Genomic DNA, 22,002 nt, shown 5'->3' on the forward strand with positions numbered 1-22,002 from the left:
AGAGCACTGACTTGTTCATAAACTATATTTGTCACCAGTGTGTCACAGAAACCTGGTATATGACATATTCTCTTTTCAATGAGTGAGATTCAAAGAAATTTTAACACGGTGAGCAGTATTTTAAAGACACTTGAACCATTTCAATCATCTTACATTGTTCTCAGGATTGTGACCACAAACAATAACAATGATTCAGTGTCTTGGGATGGATTTCTGGAATGTACTAAGTAAAAACCTGCATGAAACATCAAAATTGTGTGGGTTGCGGTCATAGGACACAAACAAATGACGCATCCTCGAGTGCTGTTGTCGGTCAGAACGTCAAAAACAGGTGTGCGCTTCAATGTTTAATTAAAAACGTTCATACAAGCAGAAAATCCCCTGCATGAAAAGAAGATGGAAAACATAAAAATGGCCTGCAGTCACTTGATTCACGGTTAGAAATGACAATGTATGTTTTCCATTGTGTTCTATAGAAAAAGTAACAACTTGCTGTCAAGCACGGGCTGAAGCAGTCTTTTCCAGCGCCAGTCTTTAGCGAAATAACTACACACGTTGTCCTTACAACTTAATTATGATAAGCACACAAGTAACAACAACAGACCTCTTTTAATTTGTCAAAAGCTCTGATCCTGCCGATTGAAACTGGTATTTTTCTGTAATGTTTCATCAGCACATTTTGTCGAGATGTTTACAGATTACATTCATTGGTGGTGTGTTTGGCTGGGTATGTTATCACATACTGAGGCTGTCTGGGAATTGGTTTCAGCTGCTGACTTTGCAGCCCACAGCAGACCAGGTAAACACCCTCTGAGAGAGTCTGGTCTGGGGATTTACACTAATTACACACTGTCATCAACTTCAAATTAGGAAACGTTTTCTTCCTGTTTGCAACCAATTGTCATTACAAATAGATTTCCTGATGGTATTATGCAAATGTGAAATGTTAGGTTGTTGTGTTTTTCATTTGATTCCTAATTTTATAGCAGTGATTTTTTTTGTTCCTGCACACACACATCATGTCACTGGCTTCATAAACAGGACTCTGTTGCTCCATGACATAACTTGAGTTATGTGCTTATAGCATGGTTTCACATTCTTAGAGATTCAAATGACCATGTTGCAGCCATACTGTAAATAGAAATTTATGCATATTTGTACCAGTCTCTTACACAAAAATAACTGCCATTACAGGAGCCACACCCATGACACTGGCAGCTGCTTAGTGTTTTGCTGAAGCACACATTGACTTACTTTAGGCTAAAGACAATGTGCAGTTTAATGTATATATTATTGATGCCACAGAATTAAAAAAGATAGAAAATGATCAGTCAGTGACTTCAATTATTTATTAGTCTTTGTGACGATGACAATGATTCATAGAGAACATTCAGCTGGTAATGAAACATGATCAGCTCATAAAAGTGAATCATGACATGTGAGTGATGTCAGTGACTGTTTTGGTCTTATTTCTGTTGTTTTCCGTCCATCTCCATTCCAGAGTATTCCTCCTCCTCCTCCTCCTCTTCCTCAGCTGCCAACACCTTCATCGCTGGAGCCTGTGTCCTCCTGAGGCGAGCTGCCACTGAACGCTGAAACCTCAGTCTGCCCGCTGTATTCCCAGCAGCACCTGGCCGCTGCTGGTTGTTCAGCCCAGTCACTGAGATCAGCTGCACTTGTCCGGGAGTCAACGCCGCACCTTGTGGGTCTCCGCCTGCAGCCCTGTGAGGCAGCACAGCGAACAGTGTGATGGGCCCACCCTGCGGGGGCTGGCCCACCTGCCTCTGTGGATTTACATTGCCTCCGCCCGGTTGTGCCACCAGAAATGCCCCGCCTTGCTGGAGAGGTCCAATAGGAATGAGTTGCTGCAGGGGAGCCTGACCTATTTGGTTTCCAGCTGGCTGGATAAAAAGTGATCCACCCAGTGGGACTATCTGTGCCAAAAGGGGTTCACCATTCAGTGGGACCCCATTCTGAGCCCCAGTGTTTGCATTGTTGCCCGCTGCTCCACCAATATTATTCCCTCCACCGTTGGCGAGTGCTTCAGCACTGCCTGAAGACACCCCACCTTCCACCACTACAGCCAAGCTCTGAAAGAGAACCCACACTATGAAAAACATGTTTTTTCTTGGAAAGAGCAAATGTTCAACAGCTGAAGAGCACTTCCCTTCTTTGCTTATATAGAGAACATCAGATTCAACAGGCACTAAGAAAGGTCCAATCAGAGTCCAGCATTTACCTCAAAACAAGAAGTCACTGTAATCATCATGACTATGTTGGTTGGCTATTTTTTACTTTGTTGACTTACAGAGAGACATTATTCAGGCTTATGTGGCAAACCTAAACCAGGTATCAGTGACTTGCATTTTCTCAACCACAGCTGCAGAGGTCACACTTTCAAGTTATGTTAGTATCAGGAAAACTGACCAAGGAATGAAACATGCTATTAGAGTATAAACTGATGTGATCCAGGGCCTTTTGGGGTCCACTGGGATTCACAAATGTGATGCAACATCTTTATTTTAGGTTTGTCAAGAAACACAAGTCATAGCCATTTATAATTATCATTAACAACAGGGTACACTGAAATATGCTGTGTCATATTTGTGTGAAGTCTGTCGCAGTCCATAAAGCTTTAATTAGAGCTAATATTAAACATAAAACACAGGGACAAACATACAAGGGTAAGCAATACAGTATAGTTTTACATCTTCTAGTGTAACTCAGAAAATTGAAAACAATCTATTTATCCACAGGAGTGTACTAATGACCTAAATCTGTCTTACATGCAAATCACATTTCTTTTAGAAGGAGCTACATAAAAGCTATAAGAAGCTTTTGTAAACTTTTCCCCGGTTTGGAAATCCATTTAGATAACTGCTCTAAGTAACCATAACACTTTCTTCATCAAAAAATTAATCTAGCATCTTTGAATAAACTTTAAAAGAAAGATCTGAAAATCTGACACACAGAATAACACCAATAATCAACAATACATAAAATGAGTTTCTTTGATCTGTACTTGTCAGATTGACTTAAAACTATGAAATTCACTGAGGCTTCTGTCTTTAAACTGCATCTTGAATCGTCTTCCACTGGGGTGTGTAGCAGATGAGGCAAAAGAGTCTCAGAAAAGCAGGTTGCCATCCATATCCTCTGTGGAAAGAAAATAAAGAGTATAAAATATAAGGAAGCAGCTAATGTATAAAGTAAAATCTGACAAGAACATTTACATTTGTAAAAACTGAAGAAATGTCAGATTAGGTAAAATTATTGTTCCTGGATTGATGAAGTATAATGTAAAAAGTGTGCTCATATAATAAATGTGATCACTAATTTGCCCAACCCCCGAAGGGGAGGCAAGGAGTGTTGTTTTTTGTTTGTTTGTTAACACTCTAGTAGCAAAACTATTGGTTGAATTCATACCAAATTGGGTTTATAGATTGCCAGTGACCCAAAATAGAGCTCATTACATTTTTTTGAAAAGTAGGTCAAAGTTGTTGTTTTTTTTTTTTCTATTTACTTATAATGGGTGAGATTTCAAATGTCTGTAGCAGCAAAACTATTGGTTGAATTCATACCAGATTGAGTTTATAGATTGCCAGTGATGCAGAATAGATGTCATTACATTTTGGGAAAAGTTGGTCAAAGTTTAAATCTTTTATTTATTTATTTATTTATTTATTTATTTATTTATTTATTTATTTATTATTGTTATTAATTATTTATTTAATTTACTTCCAACTTGGCACATAAATAGAGGCAACTGATATGCTGACATCAACACATGCATAGACATGATGACATCAGCTGGATCAATGCCAAAAGAAGATACAATATGTGCAAGGGGCGGGATTTGTTGTGCCTGGCATCACTTTTTTTTGTTTTGTTTTGTTTTTTAAACACGTTAACAAGGTGAAACCTATTATTGATTAAGTCAATTTTAAAACAATTTAAATGTTTTTAGAAATGATTTGCAATGTCTTTTAGAAAGAATGTATTTGGATATTTCTGCTTTTTTTTATCTTTACTAAATCTTTAGGTAAAGTTTTGTTAGGTTCAGTAAAAGAGTTTTACTTCATTAAATTAGATAGATAGATAGATAGATAGATAGATAGATAGATAGATAGATAGATAGATAGATAGATAGATAGATAGATAGATAGATAGATAGATAGATAGATAGATAGATAGATAGATAGATAGATAGATAGATAGATAGATAGATAGATAGATAGATAGATAGATAGATAGATAGATAGATAGATAGATAGATAGATAGATAGATAGATAGATAGATGCATTTTTTTCTAGGTATAAACATCCTAGAGAAGAGAAATGTCATGGATGCAAGACTGGTCCTCAAAGGTTTTGCTACATAAACAGGTATCTTTAAGACTTTAGATTGTGTTGCTATATTTGTATATTAATGCACAGATTAATGTAACACACCAATAGTAAACAAACCCAATATAATCAATGAGAGACAGTGTCCCCAACCTGTATGATGTATGATTTACATTGCATAACCTCGTACATCAAATCCTATATTATTTCATTGGTACCTACAAGTTAAATGAGGCGTATTTTATTACAATCAAATGCAAAACTTCTGTTGTTCACAAATGAACTGCTGTTGCTCTTACCATCCCTGATGCCAAAACAGGAAGTCCACTCTTTAAAGGACACCTGCTTGTCCTTATCAGAGTCACATTCTTGGAAAAAGCGGGATGTGCAGTGCTCCATTGGCACCAGAGGGACCCGAAGAGGTGCCAGCTCAGAGTGGGAGAGCAGCCTGCATTGAATGGACAAATGTTAGTCATAGTTATCAAATAAAATGTGTGCATCACAATATTTGAATACAAGTAATACTGGCAATTAAAGCTGTGATCTAACCTAAAATAAGTTTATTCAGGAACATTATTTCATTCAAAGTCAAAAACACATTGTAGAGCCAGAACTTAATTATACATTGTAAAAATAAATGTGCCTTTAAAAAAGTAAACATACCTGTCAGAGGGGTGCTGGTCCAGCTGAGCAAACTGCCAGTGCACTGGGTAAATGTACATGTTGTAGTTCTTCTCAAAGTCCTGTGCGAGCAGCTCAACAGAGTGATCACCAGCATGAAGACGCCTCTCATTCTCAAAGATTTTCTTCACCTACAGTTTCAGAAACATAATTTTGTTACCTGCAACATCAAATGAATGAATCAATAGTCCATAAGCCTTTCTCCATGTTGGCTGATTGACTATGCAACAAATGTTTAATGTCATTTATGCACCTCAAGGGGACGAAAACAATGAAGCCTGCTTTTTTTTTTGTTTCATTCAGTTTCACAAATCTTGTGAGTGAATCACATAATAATTAAGACTGAAGTGCATTCTTCAAATCAAAACCATAACAAATTCAGAAGTGACTTTAATTATGAACAGTTCTAGTTATTGTTACTATTATAATTATCATCATGGTTGTTCTTGTTAGTATTTTTGATATTTTCTTGTGAGGGTCTTCGCCATCTTCTTCTTCCTTTTTCTCCCCCCTTCCCTCTTTCCTTCTTTTCTCCTCCTTTCTTCTCCTTCCCCCTCTTCCTTCATGTCTGGACCGGCATTGAAATGTGGTTCAACGAAACTCAAAATAAAGATCGCAGAATATCAAGGGGAGCCTCATATCCTCCAGAGACCCAAAAATGTATTTTTGTCCTTTGTGGGGGACAAGAGATTAAGAGGTTTACTAAAAAAAAAAAAAAAAAAAAAAAAAAATACTGTCCACTGCAAAGGATATTCCATAAAAAAACAAAATAATAAAAAAAGTAAAAAAAAAAAAAAAAAATGTTGTATCACGCTGTTTCCAATGAGGGCAAATATTTAAAGTAAAAAAGCCAAGACTTTTACTGTCTTGGGTCTCAGGAGGATATACTTTATGAAGTTTCCCTTGGCAAAGCAAATTTGTACAGCACGAAAAGGCAGCCAGACTACCATTCTGGTGTTATGATGCTGGACAAGGCAAGTTTAAGAAAAGAAAGAAAAAATAACAATAATAATAATTATGAACAGGGCTGGTTTTAAATAGGGGTATATGAGGGGGCAGACAGAAATGTCAAGGTGGCACATGGCAGTGACGGAGGTGGAGATTAAAAAAAAAAAAAAAAAAGGGGGGGATGGGCTGTTGGATTGCACTTTGTCAGGCCTCTACCCTAAGATCTGTCCAATTTGGGTGTCCCATCTGAAGGCTGCTTCTGCTGGTGTAACTGTTAGGGTCACTGAGGCACGCAAACAACCTGACCACGATAAGATGACAATCCCTCAGGGGGAAAATGGAAAAATAAAACTACAAAACAGAAAATAAAATATTCCTCTCAAGATAACTATTAAAAACATGACATTCACCTTCACTGGAAGGCCTATATCAGATACGAGGGCTGTTCAATAAGTTCATGGCCTCACCCAGAAATACTGGTTGTTATAATACAGGATGTTACATTCTTTCATGATGGGATAGTGATGCTTGAACATCGATGGACCAAGTGCATTGCTGTAAATGGAGATTATGTTGAAAAATAAAATATAAATTATCAGTCTGTGTTGTTCTGTTCTGGGTGAGGCCATGAACTTATTGAACGGCCCTCGTATATTCAAACTCAACAATAACACTTCTCACATATGCCCCGATATTAACAAAACAGAACAAAACAAGTTATTAAAAAGAAAAATTATTTCAAGTCTTGAAAAAAAAAAAAAAGTAAAATAGAATTAAAATAAGAAGAAGAATAAAGATTAAAATAAAATATCCACCCAGATCTTGACAACCAATAACACAGAATTTGTCTGAATTGGATGGCATAATTCTCAAATACATTTGCTAAATCAAATAAGAATAAAATAGGACCTCTCTCTCTCCCTTTCTCAATACTTTGGCTCTATGCTATAGACAGGCATACAGCGGTGCTTGTGGGGTCAAAAATGAAAAAAACACGTCTCTGAGTGACTAAAACTGTGAGAAGAATAGACTGTTCCCCAGTTTACTGTACAAATATAGATGTATTTTTTAGTTGTTAAATATTTCACAGGTCGCTATGATTTTCACAACAGGGATCTGCTGCCTCCTCAAAGTCTCCCACTGTTGTGCAGCACATTTTTCTCTTCCCTGTCTACTGACACTGTGTCATTTCCATACTAACAGTGACTGGATGTTTAGCTGGGGGAAAGGTGAGTGGGGGATCTACGCTGACTGCTGTGTGAGCCTGCACACAAACAGAGCACAGAAGGAAAGAGTGAAGAAGAGATGCTTTTTCCAGCAGATTTTTCAGATACTGCAGTAAATCTTGTCTATATTGTACGGTGGCCGATGAGGGCCAAACACATTGCAACGGCCCTATGCGTCTGTTAGAGAAAACAGCTGCAAGCACAGAAGCGAAACTCAAACACAAGTCAAAATGAGGTACAAAAAAAGAAATGTGGTCCAAATGAAAAAATGTGCCGCAAGAAACAAAAACAAATGCATTATCATCAAATACTCTGCAGATAAAGAAACGATGCAAAGCACAAAATGATTCAAACCAAGAAAACATCTGCAAATGAAAAACATTGCATAACCAGTCACTACAACAGAAGTGCTCCAAACCTGTAGGGTGCGCTGTCAGCTCAATGCAGAGACACACAGGATGGAAAGAGAGACGGAGAGCAGCCGACTGACAGTGTTTCAAACTACAGTGGGAACAAATTAAAGTTGCATCGTAGTAATGTAATATAAAATAATCGTAATGTGACTTTTATTTGATTATATTTGACACTAGTCTGTTGTCTAATTAACATATAAATATATATAATAGCATAAACGCTGCCCCCTGCAGGTTTGGAGCACTATCATTGTAGTGACTGATTATGCAGCGTTTTTCATTTGCAGATGTTTTCTTGGTTTGCATCGTTTCGTTATTTGCAGAGCATTTGATGATTATGCATTTGTTTTTGTTTCTTGCAGCGCATTTTTTCATTTGCACCACATTTCTCTTTTTGTAGCTACCTCGTTTAGACTTGTGTTCGAGTTTCATCTCTGTACTTGCAGCTGTTTTCTCCAACTGAGACGCATTGGGTCGTTGCAATGTGTTTGGCCCTTGTCGGCCACCGTAATATTGAGTTTGTGACCAATCTATAATTTTCTTTCCCAGCTTCTGAAAGTTTGATTTAAGGGGGCAGGATGTATGTTTAAGGGGGCAGGACGTTTGCCCCTGCATAGAATTGGCCCCCATTACACTGGTCAACAACAAATTCATTGTTTAAGTTTTTTTGAGCTTATTTAGGATAATTTTGGTGTGCTGAATCCAAAAATCACATTAATTTTGCTCAATCATGTCAACTTTCTGAACTATGCTACATTTTGGCTTTTTAACATTTTTGCTTACATTTATGGGCATTTTCACATCATATGATACAAAATTCTTTCATATTTCTTGCGATAAACGAGTTCTGAAGATTTTACTTTTGCCAATTTATGATTAATGTTTTTTTTAATATTACAGGTGAATGGCTTCGACTAGAAGATCTTGCAAAAATAAGCCATATTCTGCTACATCTGCGGTGAATACACCATTGTACCTAACAGGAAACCTGTTAGAAAATGATTTTTTTTCTCTTAAAACCTATTTTGGGTGAGAACTATATAAAAAAATCAACTGATAAAGTCACAAAAATGTAATCAATTTTGTGAGAAGATCAAATTTTTCAAAATCAAATTAGCAAAAAAACCTGACCTGATTGAGAAAAACAGATGTCATTTTTTGATTTAGCGGTGCAAAATGGTCCTAATTCAGTTGAAAAAACCTAGACAACTTGCAAAAAACATTTTTTGTAACCCAGTGCTATGAATATCTTCAGAGATAAGTGGTGTTAAGTGAAAAAAGAGAAACTCCTCGATGAAAATACAGCAAAAGAGATGTTATCACATAAGTTTTGAGAAGTGAATATTACTCTAAAACGCTGTTTGGGAGTGAGGAAGCCAGGTGTCATGGAGTCGTGTTCATAGAGCTGCAGCAGCACATTTTTCAGCCAATCCCTCATCCGAAGAGGGAACTGGACAAGCTCTGTGTCGACACATGGAGGAATTACTGAGGGAGACATGGACAGAGAGAGAATGAGCATGGTCAGGGAACTTCCTACTGATAGTAAAAGCTTTTGTTCACACCATATGTTGTGTGATCTCACATTTGCATGACCCGGTGTAGTCCAGATGTAGTCTGTGTCCTTTCTTAGTTCCTTCCAGGTTACATTTAGTAGCAAAGAGTTCACATGATGTGTCATATGTTTTGTTGTCTGTACCACAAACCTACAGGACAAAAAAAAAGAGTTAATAATGCCCAAATCAGATGGGAACAGGAGCTACTAGATTGATCAAGTTATTAGCTGTAAACTTACGTGATCAAATTCATTCACACTGGGAGGGCATTCAGACGGTACTTGACACACACAGCTCGGCTTGTTATCTGCATCAAGTTTACATGTTTTTCCACGTTTGCAGCGGAAGTTGTCACAGGGATCTGGAGGCCAATATGAACACCACAAAGACCTTTGACTTCTTGAATTAAAGCCTATGTTTCTTTAAAGGTTTAAGGTGTAATATTTAATGATATCTAGGGGTGAAGTTATAGATTGCATCCTGCCTTTACCTCACCCTTACCTGCAGTGGCCTCTAAAAATTCTAAATTATTCATTAGTTTCAGTAATGGTTTGTGCTTTTTAGTTGATGAGAAAATAACTCAGGTCCTCATTCAGACTTAGCAGGTGATGCACATTAACACTGGATGCCACCCACAATAAAATGGATGAAATTAGAGGAGTATATTCATATTCTCACCTAGTCTGGAGACATAGCTCATGATACATTGCAGTTTCTCTAGATATAAATAAATATAAATTATGCAAATCTAAAATCGCACCCTCATGAGAAATAAATAGTATATTTCCTCAAATAGTAACTTGTCCTGCAGAAGGCACCTGGCCTTTAATTGAGGCTTGAATTAGTAACAGGTCTTTATTTTTAATATTCCTTATAAATAATTTGAAATTTTTATATTTAGTACAAAATCTAATTTTCATCAACTCATGATTGCAATATTAAAAACACTCAGTAAATAAAAAATAAAAGCCCTACAGTGTGTAAGAGCTTTTATTGTGTTAAAAATGTATTCTTGCTGTGCCTGTGAATTCCTACAAATGACACTTTGGCTAAAAATGTAAGACACACACCTGCAGTGGCTGAGATCAAAAATTACACTGACACTTCAGGTGAGTGATCTAGAAAAAAGTGTTGAAAACAGCCAGAATATATTGTTGAATGTAATAACTTAACCTATAAAGACCCAGTGGTAATTTTGCGTCAGTTCCGAATGATTTTTTTCTCTAGATTTAACCTTTCTTAAATGATTTATCACCATTTATTATAATATTATCTTCTGTATTTTGCATTTTTTTGAGTGAAAATCATGTATTTCCCTATATTGTATTCACTGATCATGTAGATGTTCACTAAAGCACCAGAGTAAAGTTGAGGGTTATTGTATCAAAAACAGAACAAAAAAAAAAAAAAAACTGCAGAAAAACTGACTTTTCCAGTAAATTCTATCATTAACTGAAGTGTGTCCATCGACTGTCATTAATCCAACTCCACAGGTTTTACTGGTGAATCAACGTTGTAGAAAATGACGGTGTTTCCACGGTAACTACGGAGCCTCTGAACGGATCATATCTGATGACCATAAAAATATGACAAACTGCATTTTACACCAATTATTTACATGTGTTGACAGGATTAGTGGATCAACAGGTATTAAACATTTTAGATCAGTAGATAATTTTGGTCACTGGTGGCTGTTTGGGTCTTTATGGATTAAACTTGTGGAGGTAAACATTATTTTTAGCTACCAACATTTAACAGGACAAGCACCAGAAGTTTAACTATATCATCCATTACCTACTCTGTAATTTTTAATATGAGAATATTGAAACCCCCAGTTTTTATATGAGGAAATATGGTTTGATAGATTGTATTCCATTTCTATAATTATATCTCTCTTATTTCCTACAAATTATACACAATGGAAGCGTAATACATTTTATTCCTGCCAGGCTTGGTTTTGTTTTACCGTGTGACAGTGTTGAAACCAGAGAGCTACAATCACTACACATCCCCTACATTCCTCTGCAGTTCAAGTTTATGCAGTGATTAAGTTCAACTTGATCTCTCTCATTGACTCCTTTAAGCCACCAGAGTTGTGTTTTGGTATTGACCGTGAAGCAGAGTGGCATCAGTCATGCGGAAGTTAGAGCTAAATAGTCCAGTCAGCAGATTCCCTCGTGAGATTGTTGGGATAGTGCATTAGTGTTGTGTATGTTGTACGCAGCTGCTGGAGTTACTCATAGATACTGTTTGGGTCAAAGTTGACATGATTACACATTTAACATTAAAAAAAAAAAAAACATATTGGACCTTCTATGACTGAGTTTTTTTTCTAAAGTTAATGAAAATGTAAATATTTTTTGCAAAATTGCATACTTTTTTACAGGTACAAAGGTACATCAACACTTATTTGGGTCAGATGGTAAAGTTTAGTGTAAAACCAAGAACACTCAAAAATAATTTCTCTGCAGCATTAATCACTTATGTATTAAAGTCAGAGAGAATAAATTGATCTTTGATTGTGAAGTTGTAGAAAAAGTATTAGTTAAACCAACACCAACCAGCAGGGGCTTCTAAGTGATGTGTGGTCCCACCAAGAGACGTCCTGGTACTGGGGTAGAGCTCCACTGTGGCTCTGATCTGCACTGGATTCATACCAACTAATGGCCCCTAGGAAAGTATGAAAAGAGATGTGAATAATACACCAAATTGTGTATCATGACATTATAATCCCAATTGCAAAAAATGTTGGGACACTGTGTGAAATGTAAATAAAAACTGAACTGATTCACTATAAAACAGGGGTCTCAAACTCTTTTTTTTTTTTAGGGTCCACATTCAGCCCGATTTGATCTAAAGTGGGCTGGACCAGTAAAATAATAGCATAATAATCTATAAATAATGACAACTCCAATTTTTTGTCTTTGTTTTAGAGCAAAAAACCCCATTAAATTACGAAAATACTTTTATAAACTTATAATAATAAACAAAAAAGATGTGAATAACCTGAGAAAACTGAAATTTCTTAAGAAAAAAAATTGCATTTTTAACAATATTATGCCTCAACTTATCATTTATACATGTACATTATGGAACCAAACTACAAAGACACTAAACACTTAGTAACAGGCAGAAAATTGTTAAAATTGTGCTTAATTTTCTTTAGACATTTCAGGTTGTTCATATTTGTTCAGGTTATTCACATTTTATTGTTACAGGATAGTTTGTAAATGTAAATATTTTCATAATTTAACGTTATTTTTTACACTAAAACAAAGACAAAAATTAGAAGTTGTCATTATTTAGAATGTAGTATTTTTTTCACATCAAACCGAGAAGAAAATATGGAGACATTATTTGTTGTAGGTTGTTATGCTGTTATTTTACTGTTAGTTCATATTGGTCTGCATGTGGAGCCTGAACTAAAATGAGTTTGACAACCTTTACTGTGGAATTTTTACACTTTGCAAATTCATCCCACGGGCCGCATTGGAACCTTTGGCAGGCTGCATTTGGACCCCGGGCCGCATGTTTGAGACCCCTGCTATAAAACATAGATGACAGCAACATGTCACCAAAAAGTTGGGACCAGTAGGTGGAATTTTGGGAGAGGATGTTTTTTTATGTTGTAATATGAATAAAATATGGGGTTATGGGATTTCCACATCATTGCATTTTGTTTACTTTTACATTTGTCACTGTGTTTCAACTTTTTGGAATTGTTGTACATTCCGTTTAGAGTACCCATTTTCCTGCCCGTCTCCTCTTCCCTTTGTGAACTGTGTTGTCGATGCCCTCAGACTCCTGAGGCTCCTGTTGGCTCTGCTCTTGTCCTTCTTGTGTTTCTTCCCTCTGTGGAGAGTGCTTCCTCGCCCTGTGGTTCTTCTTTTGCTTCTTCGTCTTTCTCTTAGTTTGACTTTCACTCTCATTCTTACTTTTTTCTTCCTCTCCTGCTTCTCCTCCAGACAGTTTAGATGTAAGTTCTGTAGAGCTGTCCGAGTCTTGTTGCATCACATCCACCTCTGCAGATTTAGCACTGGGGTCTTTGTACTTTCTGTCATCTGGAAGGTTTTCCTGAGTAGATACCTCCTTGCTGTCCATAGCCTCAGTGTTCTGAACATCCTGATCATAATCATCAAATTTGTGCTCGCCGTTCTCCTTCTCTTTAACATCTTGATCATGTGTTTTCAAAAAAGGCTGTTTGTCATCCACGTTGGGTTTTACTTTTGTTATGATCTTCAGAGGTTGCAAGATGCTACTATCAGCAGCATAGTCCAGATCCACTGGGATCTCTGACTCTGTACTGCCATCTGTTTCCTCAAATAAAGCCTCTTGTTCCTCCCTTTCAGTTATGATCTTCTCCACCTCCTTCGCCTGGTCTTCATTTCCCAGCGTTTCTGTATCTTGCGTGTTCTCGTCTTTCACTTCCTCCTCTTCAGCATTCTCACCCATTTTGTCATCCAGTGTCTTCTCCTCTTCCTCCACTGCTTCTGCAGCTTCCACCTTACCTTCATCCATCTCCTCCTCATGCTCCCCTTGATCCTCCTCAACATCTTCCTCTTCTGCTTCTTTCTTCAAGAGCGCTACTAATTCCTCTTCACTCAACAGGACTGCAGTGCTTTTATCTTTCTTTTCAGGGATCTCCAGCTCTCCGTCCTCTTTGTTGGTGTTAGCATTGTCTTCAGAGCTCAGTTCTTCATCTTCTTGCTCTTGGCTGCTGGCCTCAAATGGGACTAAAGTGGGTGAGATCTGTGCCTTGTTGGCCTCCTCTGTGATGACATCCTTAACCAGAAAAGTAAACATGAACTCAATGATGCTCAAATTTAAGCAAAGAAATTACAGATGATTGAATTATAATTATTAAACTATTCATGCTATACCTTTTCTTTGGCTGTGTGTGAAGTCTTATGTGATCCATGATGTTTTCCATGTGGTTTACTGTTAACCTGGAATTTAGATTTTATGATTATGCATTTAATGAATACCAAAACTGCAAAAATACCTTGCCTGCTTCTTATCATTTGTTGAAAGATTAACATTGCTACTTACAGACAGGGCAAATGTTGCTGCCAGTAAGAAAATGAATATTAAGCAGGCCCTCATACCTGAAATGTGAAAACACATTTTGAAAAATTATAAACAAAATTCTGAATTCACAAGCAAAAATGAGAAATAATAGTAATAATAATTAAAAATAAATAAATAAGCTGCCAGTACTATTCAACTTGGCAAGTTGTTCAAAGTCAAAACCGATGAGTGCATCAGTTTGCTGCCAACACATTCATGACGGGCAAAGCTGTGAGATTGGCCTCCGCTGTTGTCAAGGTTACGGGATGCGCTTCTTTCTCTCAGAAGTCACATTCAGAGCTAGAGTAAACATCAGAAGCTACCAGACTGGAAAAAGTTGACTAAGTCCACAAACTTTTTTGTCCCTCTGTGCGGAAACAAAACAGACATTACTGGGCCTGTCCGCAAGAACAATAGTGCTCTGGTTCAGCCCAGTAAACCCAGAATAGGTGCAGGCAGGAGGGTGCACATGGCATGCATGCAAACTAAAAGCAATAAATTAATCATTTTTTTATGTGGTATTTACATTTCAGACTTAACATGATAAATTCTACATTTTGACTTTCCATTTTAAACATAAACTTTTAAGTCTTATTATTCATCCTAAACTAATTCAGTCAACTTGAGGACAATATTATATAACGTTCATTATTATAGTTTTTTCATTGTATGATTTACAGTTATGCAGTACATTCAATTTTAATTTCAAATGTTTCAGGTATATTAGTATGTAATAAAATAGACTGGAAAGAGATAGCTAATGTGCAAATTTTCAAGCCAGGAAAGCAAAAGTATACAACAAAAAAAATTACGTAAGTGACATATATGATATAGTGTTAATAAAGCAGAATTAGGGGAATAGTGATTACAAATAGTATGCAAACGTCTGAACTGCAAGTAAGTTACTTAATATGAAACCACTCACACAAATATAGACCTTGTCAAGTTATTAACAAATATTCTTTAAACATCTGTAAATCTACAAATGGGTTATTCATCTATTACCTGAGGCTGGCAGATGGAGAAGAAATGAGAATCCAACACAAATTCGAGTATGTGCCTGTGTTGAAACTGTGAAGATGTCCTTCTGTATTCAAGACAGCACTCACACCCTGTCCACACAAACTCACATGCTGTCCGTTTACACACAAGCATAGAAGCGCACACACACATTTTTTTTCCGGGTCTGCTGCACCAACATTTTTTCCAGAGGGTCTTTGGGCTACATAGATTCTGACAGAAGACGAAGGTTTGGTCTGTTGGACAACAAAAATAAGTGAATCAAACTAATTCAGACAACTGACCTGAACTGCACAGACTGTGAAGTTAAAAGCCTTTTGAGACTAATTTCTGATGTGATTCTGTGCTTTGTTTTAAAAGTAGACACACATGCAGGATATGTTGTTCACCTTCTGACTGCACTATACCTTTAAAAATTTAACTGAATATATTCACATCAAATATGGTAGTAATTGTAAAAAGTAAGTAAAACCTCTCGCCACTAGATGTCATCTCTGTCACAACATTCTGTTGTTGAAGAAACAAAGTCTGTGACCGGTGTTCAGTGGTGGAATGTAAAATACATATACTGTGCTTAGGTACTGTTTTAGGGAAAAATTCTATGTTACACAACTTTATAGTTCCACTTAAAAACATGTCAGTGGCAAACCCTTCCTTCAAGTGCAAACTAGGTATCTCCCAAAAGTTTTTATGTTGAGTGTTTGTATTTAACTGAAGGATTGATAGTTCCCTTATGAGTTGAGAGTGAAATTCTCCTCCTTCTTAAGCTAAATAAACTCCATAAAACCCTACTTGGTTTTGTTGTAACAAGTACTGTCAGAAAGATGAAAACAGGGTTATTTACAGTGATGTGGTTGTCACATAACATGACAAACATAGATAGATAGATAGATAGATAGATAGATAGATAGATAGATAGATAGATAGATAGATAGATAGATAGATAGATAGATAGATAGACAGACAGACAGACAGACAGACAGACAGACAGACAGACAGACAGACAGACAGATAGATAGATAGATAGATAGATAGATAGATAGATAGATAGATAGATAGATAGATAGATAGATAGATAGATAGATAGATAGATAGATAGATAGATAGATAGATAGATAGATAGATAGATAGATAGATAGATAGATAGATAGATAGATAGATAGATAGATAGATAGATAGATACATGCATGCATGCATACATACATACATACATAAATACATAGATGATAAAGTGCAAAAGATTGCACTACTTCTTTTGCTCTAAGTATTGTTGGTACATTGACATGCTAAGAGTAATAAATGACAAATACATGTTTGCAGCTGATTTAGACACTCTTTTCCTTGCCTCATTTGCATCCTCTGCTCTTAGCATAGAGGTCCAAATCTTACTCCTGGTCTACAAAGCACTGAATGGCCTTGGACCCAAATGCATCCTAGACCTGTTAGTTTCCTGTGAAGTATCCAGACCCCTGAGGTCATCAGGGACAGGTTTATTATGTGTTCCCAAAATCAGAACCAAACAAAGTGTAGCAGCATTCAGTTCTTCTGCTCCTCACCTGTGGAACTAACTTCCTGAGCACCTGAGGTCTGCTCACACTGTCTGCCTGAAAGCATTATTGTTTACTGCAGCTTTCTCTTAAACTCTTAAATAATGTCTTTTAAATGAATTTTAAAATCACATTTTATCGCTGATTATTGTAATTTCTTTAAATTTTAATGTTAAAGTTTTTATATTTTAACTTTCTCTCATCTTAAATGTATTTTTATGCCTCTCCTGTGATGCTTTTATGTTTTATGTAAAGCACTTTGAATTGTCCGGTACATGAAATGTGCTATAGAAATAAACTTGCTTTGCCTTGCCTTAGCAGGACGTACATTTTGCGACATATTTTACTCGAGTGGTTCCCAACCTTTTTTGGCTTGTGACCCCATTTAACATCACAAATTCATGGCAACCCAAAACATTCAAAACAGATACATTTTTTTTGCTAAAATTAATTTGTCTTTGATCATGTAATAGTTTGCTATACTATGTTGCAAATAAACATGAATTTTAGATGACATTTAGCCTATATAATATATATTATGGACGGAGGCAGAAAAGCCAGGTGTAGATTACTGCACAAAGTGAGAATTTTATTTTCCTTGGTCAGGATATGTACAGTCAGTCCAGCTTGGATTTACAAGGCTGACAATTAATACTGAAGAAACAGTAACTCAAACTATGAATTATGAAAGAGCTGCAGCATCTGAAACTGACCACAATGAACATTTGAAAGATAAACAGTACCACAGTGCTTCAGTTTCAGCTTCACAGTTTGTCATGTCTTTTATGTATTGGGATTGTCTCAGTTAACTCACCATATATTTTTTATGAGGATTTTTTTTTTTTTTAATCAATTACAGGTGACCCCATTTGAATTCCAAGCAACCCCATGTGGGGTTCCAACCCTAACGTTGAATAATAATGTTTTACTCCATATTTCATACAAATATTTTGTGTTAAAGAAAAATATTCTCACAAAACAACTGTATCATTTGTAAAACTTAGTGCATGGATTAACCAGGCAGTTGGTTGGTTTTTATTGCCACTGGAACTGTAACAAGTTACATGACAATTAAACTCTTCTCTGTCTGTCCTTTCTCTCTGCAACTAAATAAACAATTGCAGATACAAGAAAATACATGTAACAGTGACAAAAATGACATTAAAACACATTTCAGATGTAGTTTATAATATTTAAATACTGTTGTTTATGTTCAAATACGTTCTGTCATTGAGGTGTGAATGTCATAAATGTTTCCACTCCTTAAAAATTGGAAAATTAAATAACGCAGATGCATTAGATGGCTAAAAGAGTCACGAAAACTTAAGTAACCTTGGGATGTAGACATTGTTGACTGCCGGTTTGTGTGCCATAACAACCATCAATCATCCTCGCCTCCTCCCCTCTGTAAAGCAGAACCTTACATCGACTGGTAGCTGTGGTTTTGGTAAGCAGCTCCAGACTGGTGAATATCCAGTCTAATTACAGGTTTCTTTTGCATGGTTGAAATCCAAAGTGAGGTTAAACAAGGAATTCTGTAATCTTATTTTAGGCCTGACCATACATGGAAATCCAGGAAACAATTATGATGTTCACAGAAGTCTTTATTTAGACTTTCTACTGTACAAATCCGAGTTCCAAGAAGGGGTCCCATTTTCAATAACACTGTAAAAGAGGTTAAAAAAAATATAGTTTCAGACATTTCATCAGTTTTATTTGCTTCAGTGTGTGTGACAAGTATTGATGTGGGGTTGTAAACAGCAAAATATGCGTTTGAAAAGTTTGAAAAGTTTAGGTAAAAGAAAACTGTAGATCAGAATTATGCAAGTAATTAATTTGCTTCAACAAACTCCAGTTTTAATAAAGTACAGCACAACTGATACATAAACTAAAATAGATCTGCAACTATAGAAACACGAAGAAGAAAAAGAAGATGAAAAAACATCCATGTCACCGGAAACAAGCATGACCCTGTCTGGCCGTCCTTTCCACTGTGAGTGGGTGAGCCTGTTTTTTCACAAAAGCCACAAACCCTATGGTTTAGTAGGCTAAACTATATTTCACATAAGACTGAAAGGGGGTGGAGGAAATTTAGTGACTGAATGAAACAGCCCTGTGTGTGTCTGTGGTGTGTAAGTGCAATCACCATCTTTCCATTGTGTGTTTGTTTTGAGCACAGCTTCTGGAATAAATACACCTTTGCATGTTGGCAGAAGACAGACATCCGGAAGGAAGTGATGCAACCAACGTAATTCAGCTTACATATATATATATACAGTAGTCCTTGGATTTCTCTACCACACATCCACACAGCAGCTCTTCTTGACCAACTGACGGGAAAAGGTGCTGTGATCCCCTTTTGCTGTTATATTTGTCAACCAAGGACTACTTCATTTACCTTCTGGATAGTGCTTTGTTGGACAAAAAGAGGTACGATATATGTCAGAGGACTCTAAAATTCAATGTTTTTTTAATTTGTTTTTGGTACTTTAGTACTTTGTACTTGGTGTTTTGTGCACTGTGCAGTATTTTTGCATATAAATATATTGTTTGTCTATGTCTCCGTTTACAGCTATGAACTTTTTTATGAGTCAAATGTAAAATAGAAGTGAAAATGCAATGCTGATTACATTGATTTCTCAATGTCTGTTGCAGAATGAAGACTATTATCATTACATTTACTTTTTGCCTTATTGGTGCCATCTTTGCAAACCCGGTAAGTATAGTGTGTATGTTTTCGATTATCATTAATTCTGTTTATTTTATTATACAGTTTGACACAAAATTTCTAAAAATGCATTCAGTGTAGCTCATAAATTTGAGAAAAATGTTTTTATTTAATTCTTTCAACATACCATACTATTTGAAATTAATATAATACATGAATATGCTAAAAACCTTTTACTTTAACAGTCTCCCATTTGTATTAACTTCTCAGGCTCAGACAGGAAGAATAACATGTAAAACAATACAGCACAAACAACTGCAGACCTGGCTCAAATCTGTGCACCTCCGCTAATCCGCTAAAAAAAACACTAATTATAATCCACGTGTTCCCTTTCTACAGATTTCATTCAACATCGTTCTGGAATCAAATGAGCTTGATTCAAACTCGGTAAGTCTGATGAAAAATATGTCCTCTCTTACCACATTGTGGTGGTAAGTGAAGTAACCTCACACCTCATGCATATAGTAAATCATTTGCCAGAAGCCAAGTTGTGTTTCTCTGTCAAAGTCAACAGAAATCCAAACAATAGGTGCGGTATCCAAAAAGTTCTTCAGGGCTCAGGAGAATTGCCTTTCCAGACACTTTTGTTTACTATAATGTCTGGACTTAATTTTTGCAGTAGTTCGTCTGGGCAATAATTGAAATGAATAGATCTAAATGACTGAGATTATTGTTTATGTTTACAGTTGTAGGGTATCATCATGTGGTTTGTGTTAACTGTTTTTGCTTTCTTTCACTCAGACGGAGAGTTTGTCGGTTTCACAATCGTCTGAAAATAACACATCAGAGATTCAGGTAAATGTATAAATCAAGCCATTGATAAGCAGTGATGATGCAGAAGATGACATACATGAAGATTAACTGGATACATCCCTCTTTTGTGTTACAGAGCTCAGAGGAAAATAGCTCAAATCAAGTGAGTCTTTGATGCCAAATCTCACATCTGGCTCAAGAAAAAATAAAAGTAATGCAATAATGTGGTGTAAATATGTTTTGATTGACATTTTCTTATGACTGTCTCTTTTCCAGAGTTCAGAGTCTGAATCATTAGAGGACACATCAGAAGACAAGGTGGGTGATAAATGTTCTTCAATGTACTTCACTGCTGTTAATAACTCCATTGAGCATTTTGTTGCTGAATTAATAGATTTCACCATATTTTTTATCTATGGTTTTACCAGCACAAACTAGTAATGAATATGAAAATAACTGCAGAGAAGGAGGCATAAATTTTAAAAACAGAAAAGGAAGGTCGGTTTATAGGTTTATAGGTGTATATATAGCACAGGCACTCTTGACTTAATTTTGGTTTTCTTTTCTTTACAGACTTCAGAAGAGAGTGACAGCGAGTCAGAGGAAGAGGTGAGATGAAAACTTACTTTTTTTAATCAAATCTTGCATGTTATTGTGTGAATGTTAGTGATTTTGTTTTTCTCATTTTATGCATTCGCCTCATTTCAACAGACAGAGTTCATGACAGAAACCAGAGACGACACCATGGGCAGCGAGGAGAATGTTAGGAAGGTAAGACACACATTTTCCTCAAACAGTTGATCAAAACCAAAGTGCCTCTAAAATGAGATTTTTTTTAAAAAGTGGCTATTTATTTCCTATATCAGAGTTGGGTTCGAGTGTTTCCAAAGGTTGTCCAAAACCTGAGTGCAGACGACAACAGCAGTACAGAGGTCAAAGGTCAGTCAGAAGAACATCTGAGGATCCAGACCCCTACCGTTACGACTCTTAAACAGAAGGCCAACACAAAACTGGCTCTGGTGGAGAACTCTGTCGACAGCAGTGAGAGCACCAGTGACAGCACAGACACCAGCGACAGCACCGCAATCACAGCTGCCACCGCTGACAGCAGTGAGAGCACCAGCAGCGAAAGCAACGAGACCAGTGAGACCAGTGAAACCAGTGACAGTAGTGACAGCAGTGACAGTACTGACAGCAGCGACACCAGCGAGAGCACAGAGGACAGTAATGGCAGTGACAGCACAGAGCTGCAGCAGATCAAACACCAGAACTGTGTGAACGGCACTCAGAGCTGTGAAAGTGAAGAGTACTTCTTCCAGGACATTGGAGATGATGGACATCACTCAGTGGACAATCTGATGGTACCAGATGAAGATGAGAGGGAGTTAAGCCTCAGGAGATGATGACACACTCCTGAAACCTGTTTTCTTCCACTGTACAACACAACACCATAACATGACAGCCTGGAGACTTCAGGATGTCACATTTGCTCTGGTTATTGCTTCTGAATGTTGATTTTGACACGCTAATATTAGCTGTAGCTAACTACTTTTTTATGAGGTTTATAATTGTGAAATTACTCCAAAGCATTCTATTTGTTTTGATAATTATAAATAAATAATATAAGCGTACTTGTGGGAGGCTGACTTTTATTACCTCCGCCAAGGAGGTTATGTTCTTGCCGGCGTTGGTTTGTCTGTCTGTCCATGTGCCCTTGTG

At 36.7% G+C, this 22,002-nt stretch overlaps 2 protein-coding genes across 2 annotated transcripts; one reads left to right on the forward strand and one right to left on the reverse strand.

The window, feature by feature from the left end:
• Nucleotides 1–2,454: 2,454 nt before the first annotated feature.
• On the reverse strand, nucleotides 2,455–15,349 carry sparcl1 (SPARC-like 1). The gene is made up of 11 exons (XM_030139325.1): nucleotides 15,241–15,349; nucleotides 14,218–14,273; nucleotides 14,049–14,114; nucleotides 12,913–13,950; nucleotides 11,730–11,838; nucleotides 9,408–9,529; nucleotides 9,198–9,318; nucleotides 8,964–9,100; nucleotides 5,011–5,159; nucleotides 4,647–4,795; nucleotides 2,455–3,156 (listed from the first exon to the last, which is right to left on the reverse strand). Exons 2-11 carry the CDS (start codon nucleotides 14,269–14,271, stop codon nucleotides 3,128–3,130), a joined length of 1,974 nt encoding a protein of 657 aa, XP_029995185.1. The 5' UTR covers nucleotides 14,272–14,273; nucleotides 15,241–15,349; the 3' UTR covers nucleotides 2,455–3,127.
• Nucleotides 15,350–19,074: 3,725 nt separating this feature from the next.
• On the forward strand, nucleotides 19,075–21,920 carry scpp1 (secretory calcium-binding phosphoprotein 1). Its single transcript, XM_030139569.1, has 9 exons — nucleotides 19,075–19,232; nucleotides 19,458–19,518; nucleotides 19,870–19,917; nucleotides 20,272–20,325; nucleotides 20,420–20,446; nucleotides 20,560–20,601; nucleotides 20,857–20,892; nucleotides 20,995–21,054; nucleotides 21,150–21,920. The coding sequence occupies exons 2-9, from the start codon at nucleotides 19,459–19,461 to the stop codon at nucleotides 21,684–21,686; spliced, it is 864 nt and encodes a 287-aa protein (XP_029995429.1). The 5' UTR covers nucleotides 19,075–19,232; nucleotide 19,458; the 3' UTR covers nucleotides 21,687–21,920.
• The last annotated feature ends 82 nt before the right edge of the window (nucleotides 21,921–22,002 follow it).

This window comes from Sphaeramia orbicularis, chromosome 1, assembly GCF_902148855.1.
Source record: "Sphaeramia orbicularis chromosome 1, fSphaOr1.1, whole genome shotgun sequence".
Lineage (NCBI taxonomy): Eukaryota > Metazoa > Chordata > Actinopteri > Kurtiformes > Apogonidae > Sphaeramia > Sphaeramia orbicularis.

What these genes read in the sequence shown, in the direction of transcription:
- sparcl1 (XM_030139325.1), bottom strand. Translation starts at nt 14,271, where the DNA reads ATGAGGGCCTGCTTAATATTCATTTTCTTACTGGCAGCAACATTTGCC. An exon ending in GTGTGAATGAATTTGATCAC is followed by an intron (nt 9,319 to 9,407) that starts GTAAGTTTACAG and finishes TTTGTCCTGTAG; the next exon opens with GTTTGTGGTACAGACAACAA. An exon ending in GACCAGCACCCCTCTGACAG is followed by an intron (nt 4,796 to 5,010) that starts GTATGTTTACTT and finishes CATTCAATGCAG; the next exon opens with GCTGCTCTCCCACTCTGAGC.
- scpp1 (XM_030139569.1), top strand. Translation starts at nt 19,459, where the DNA reads ATGAAGACTATTATCATTACATTTACTTTTTGCCTTATTGGTGCCATC. An exon ending in ATGAGCTTGATTCAAACTCG is followed by an intron (nt 19,918 to 20,271) that starts GTAAGTCTGATG and finishes TCTTTCACTCAG; the next exon opens with ACGGAGAGTTTGTCGGTTTC. An exon ending in ACAGCGAGTCAGAGGAAGAG is followed by an intron (nt 20,893 to 20,994) that starts GTGAGATGAAAA and finishes TCATTTCAACAG; the next exon opens with ACAGAGTTCATGACAGAAAC.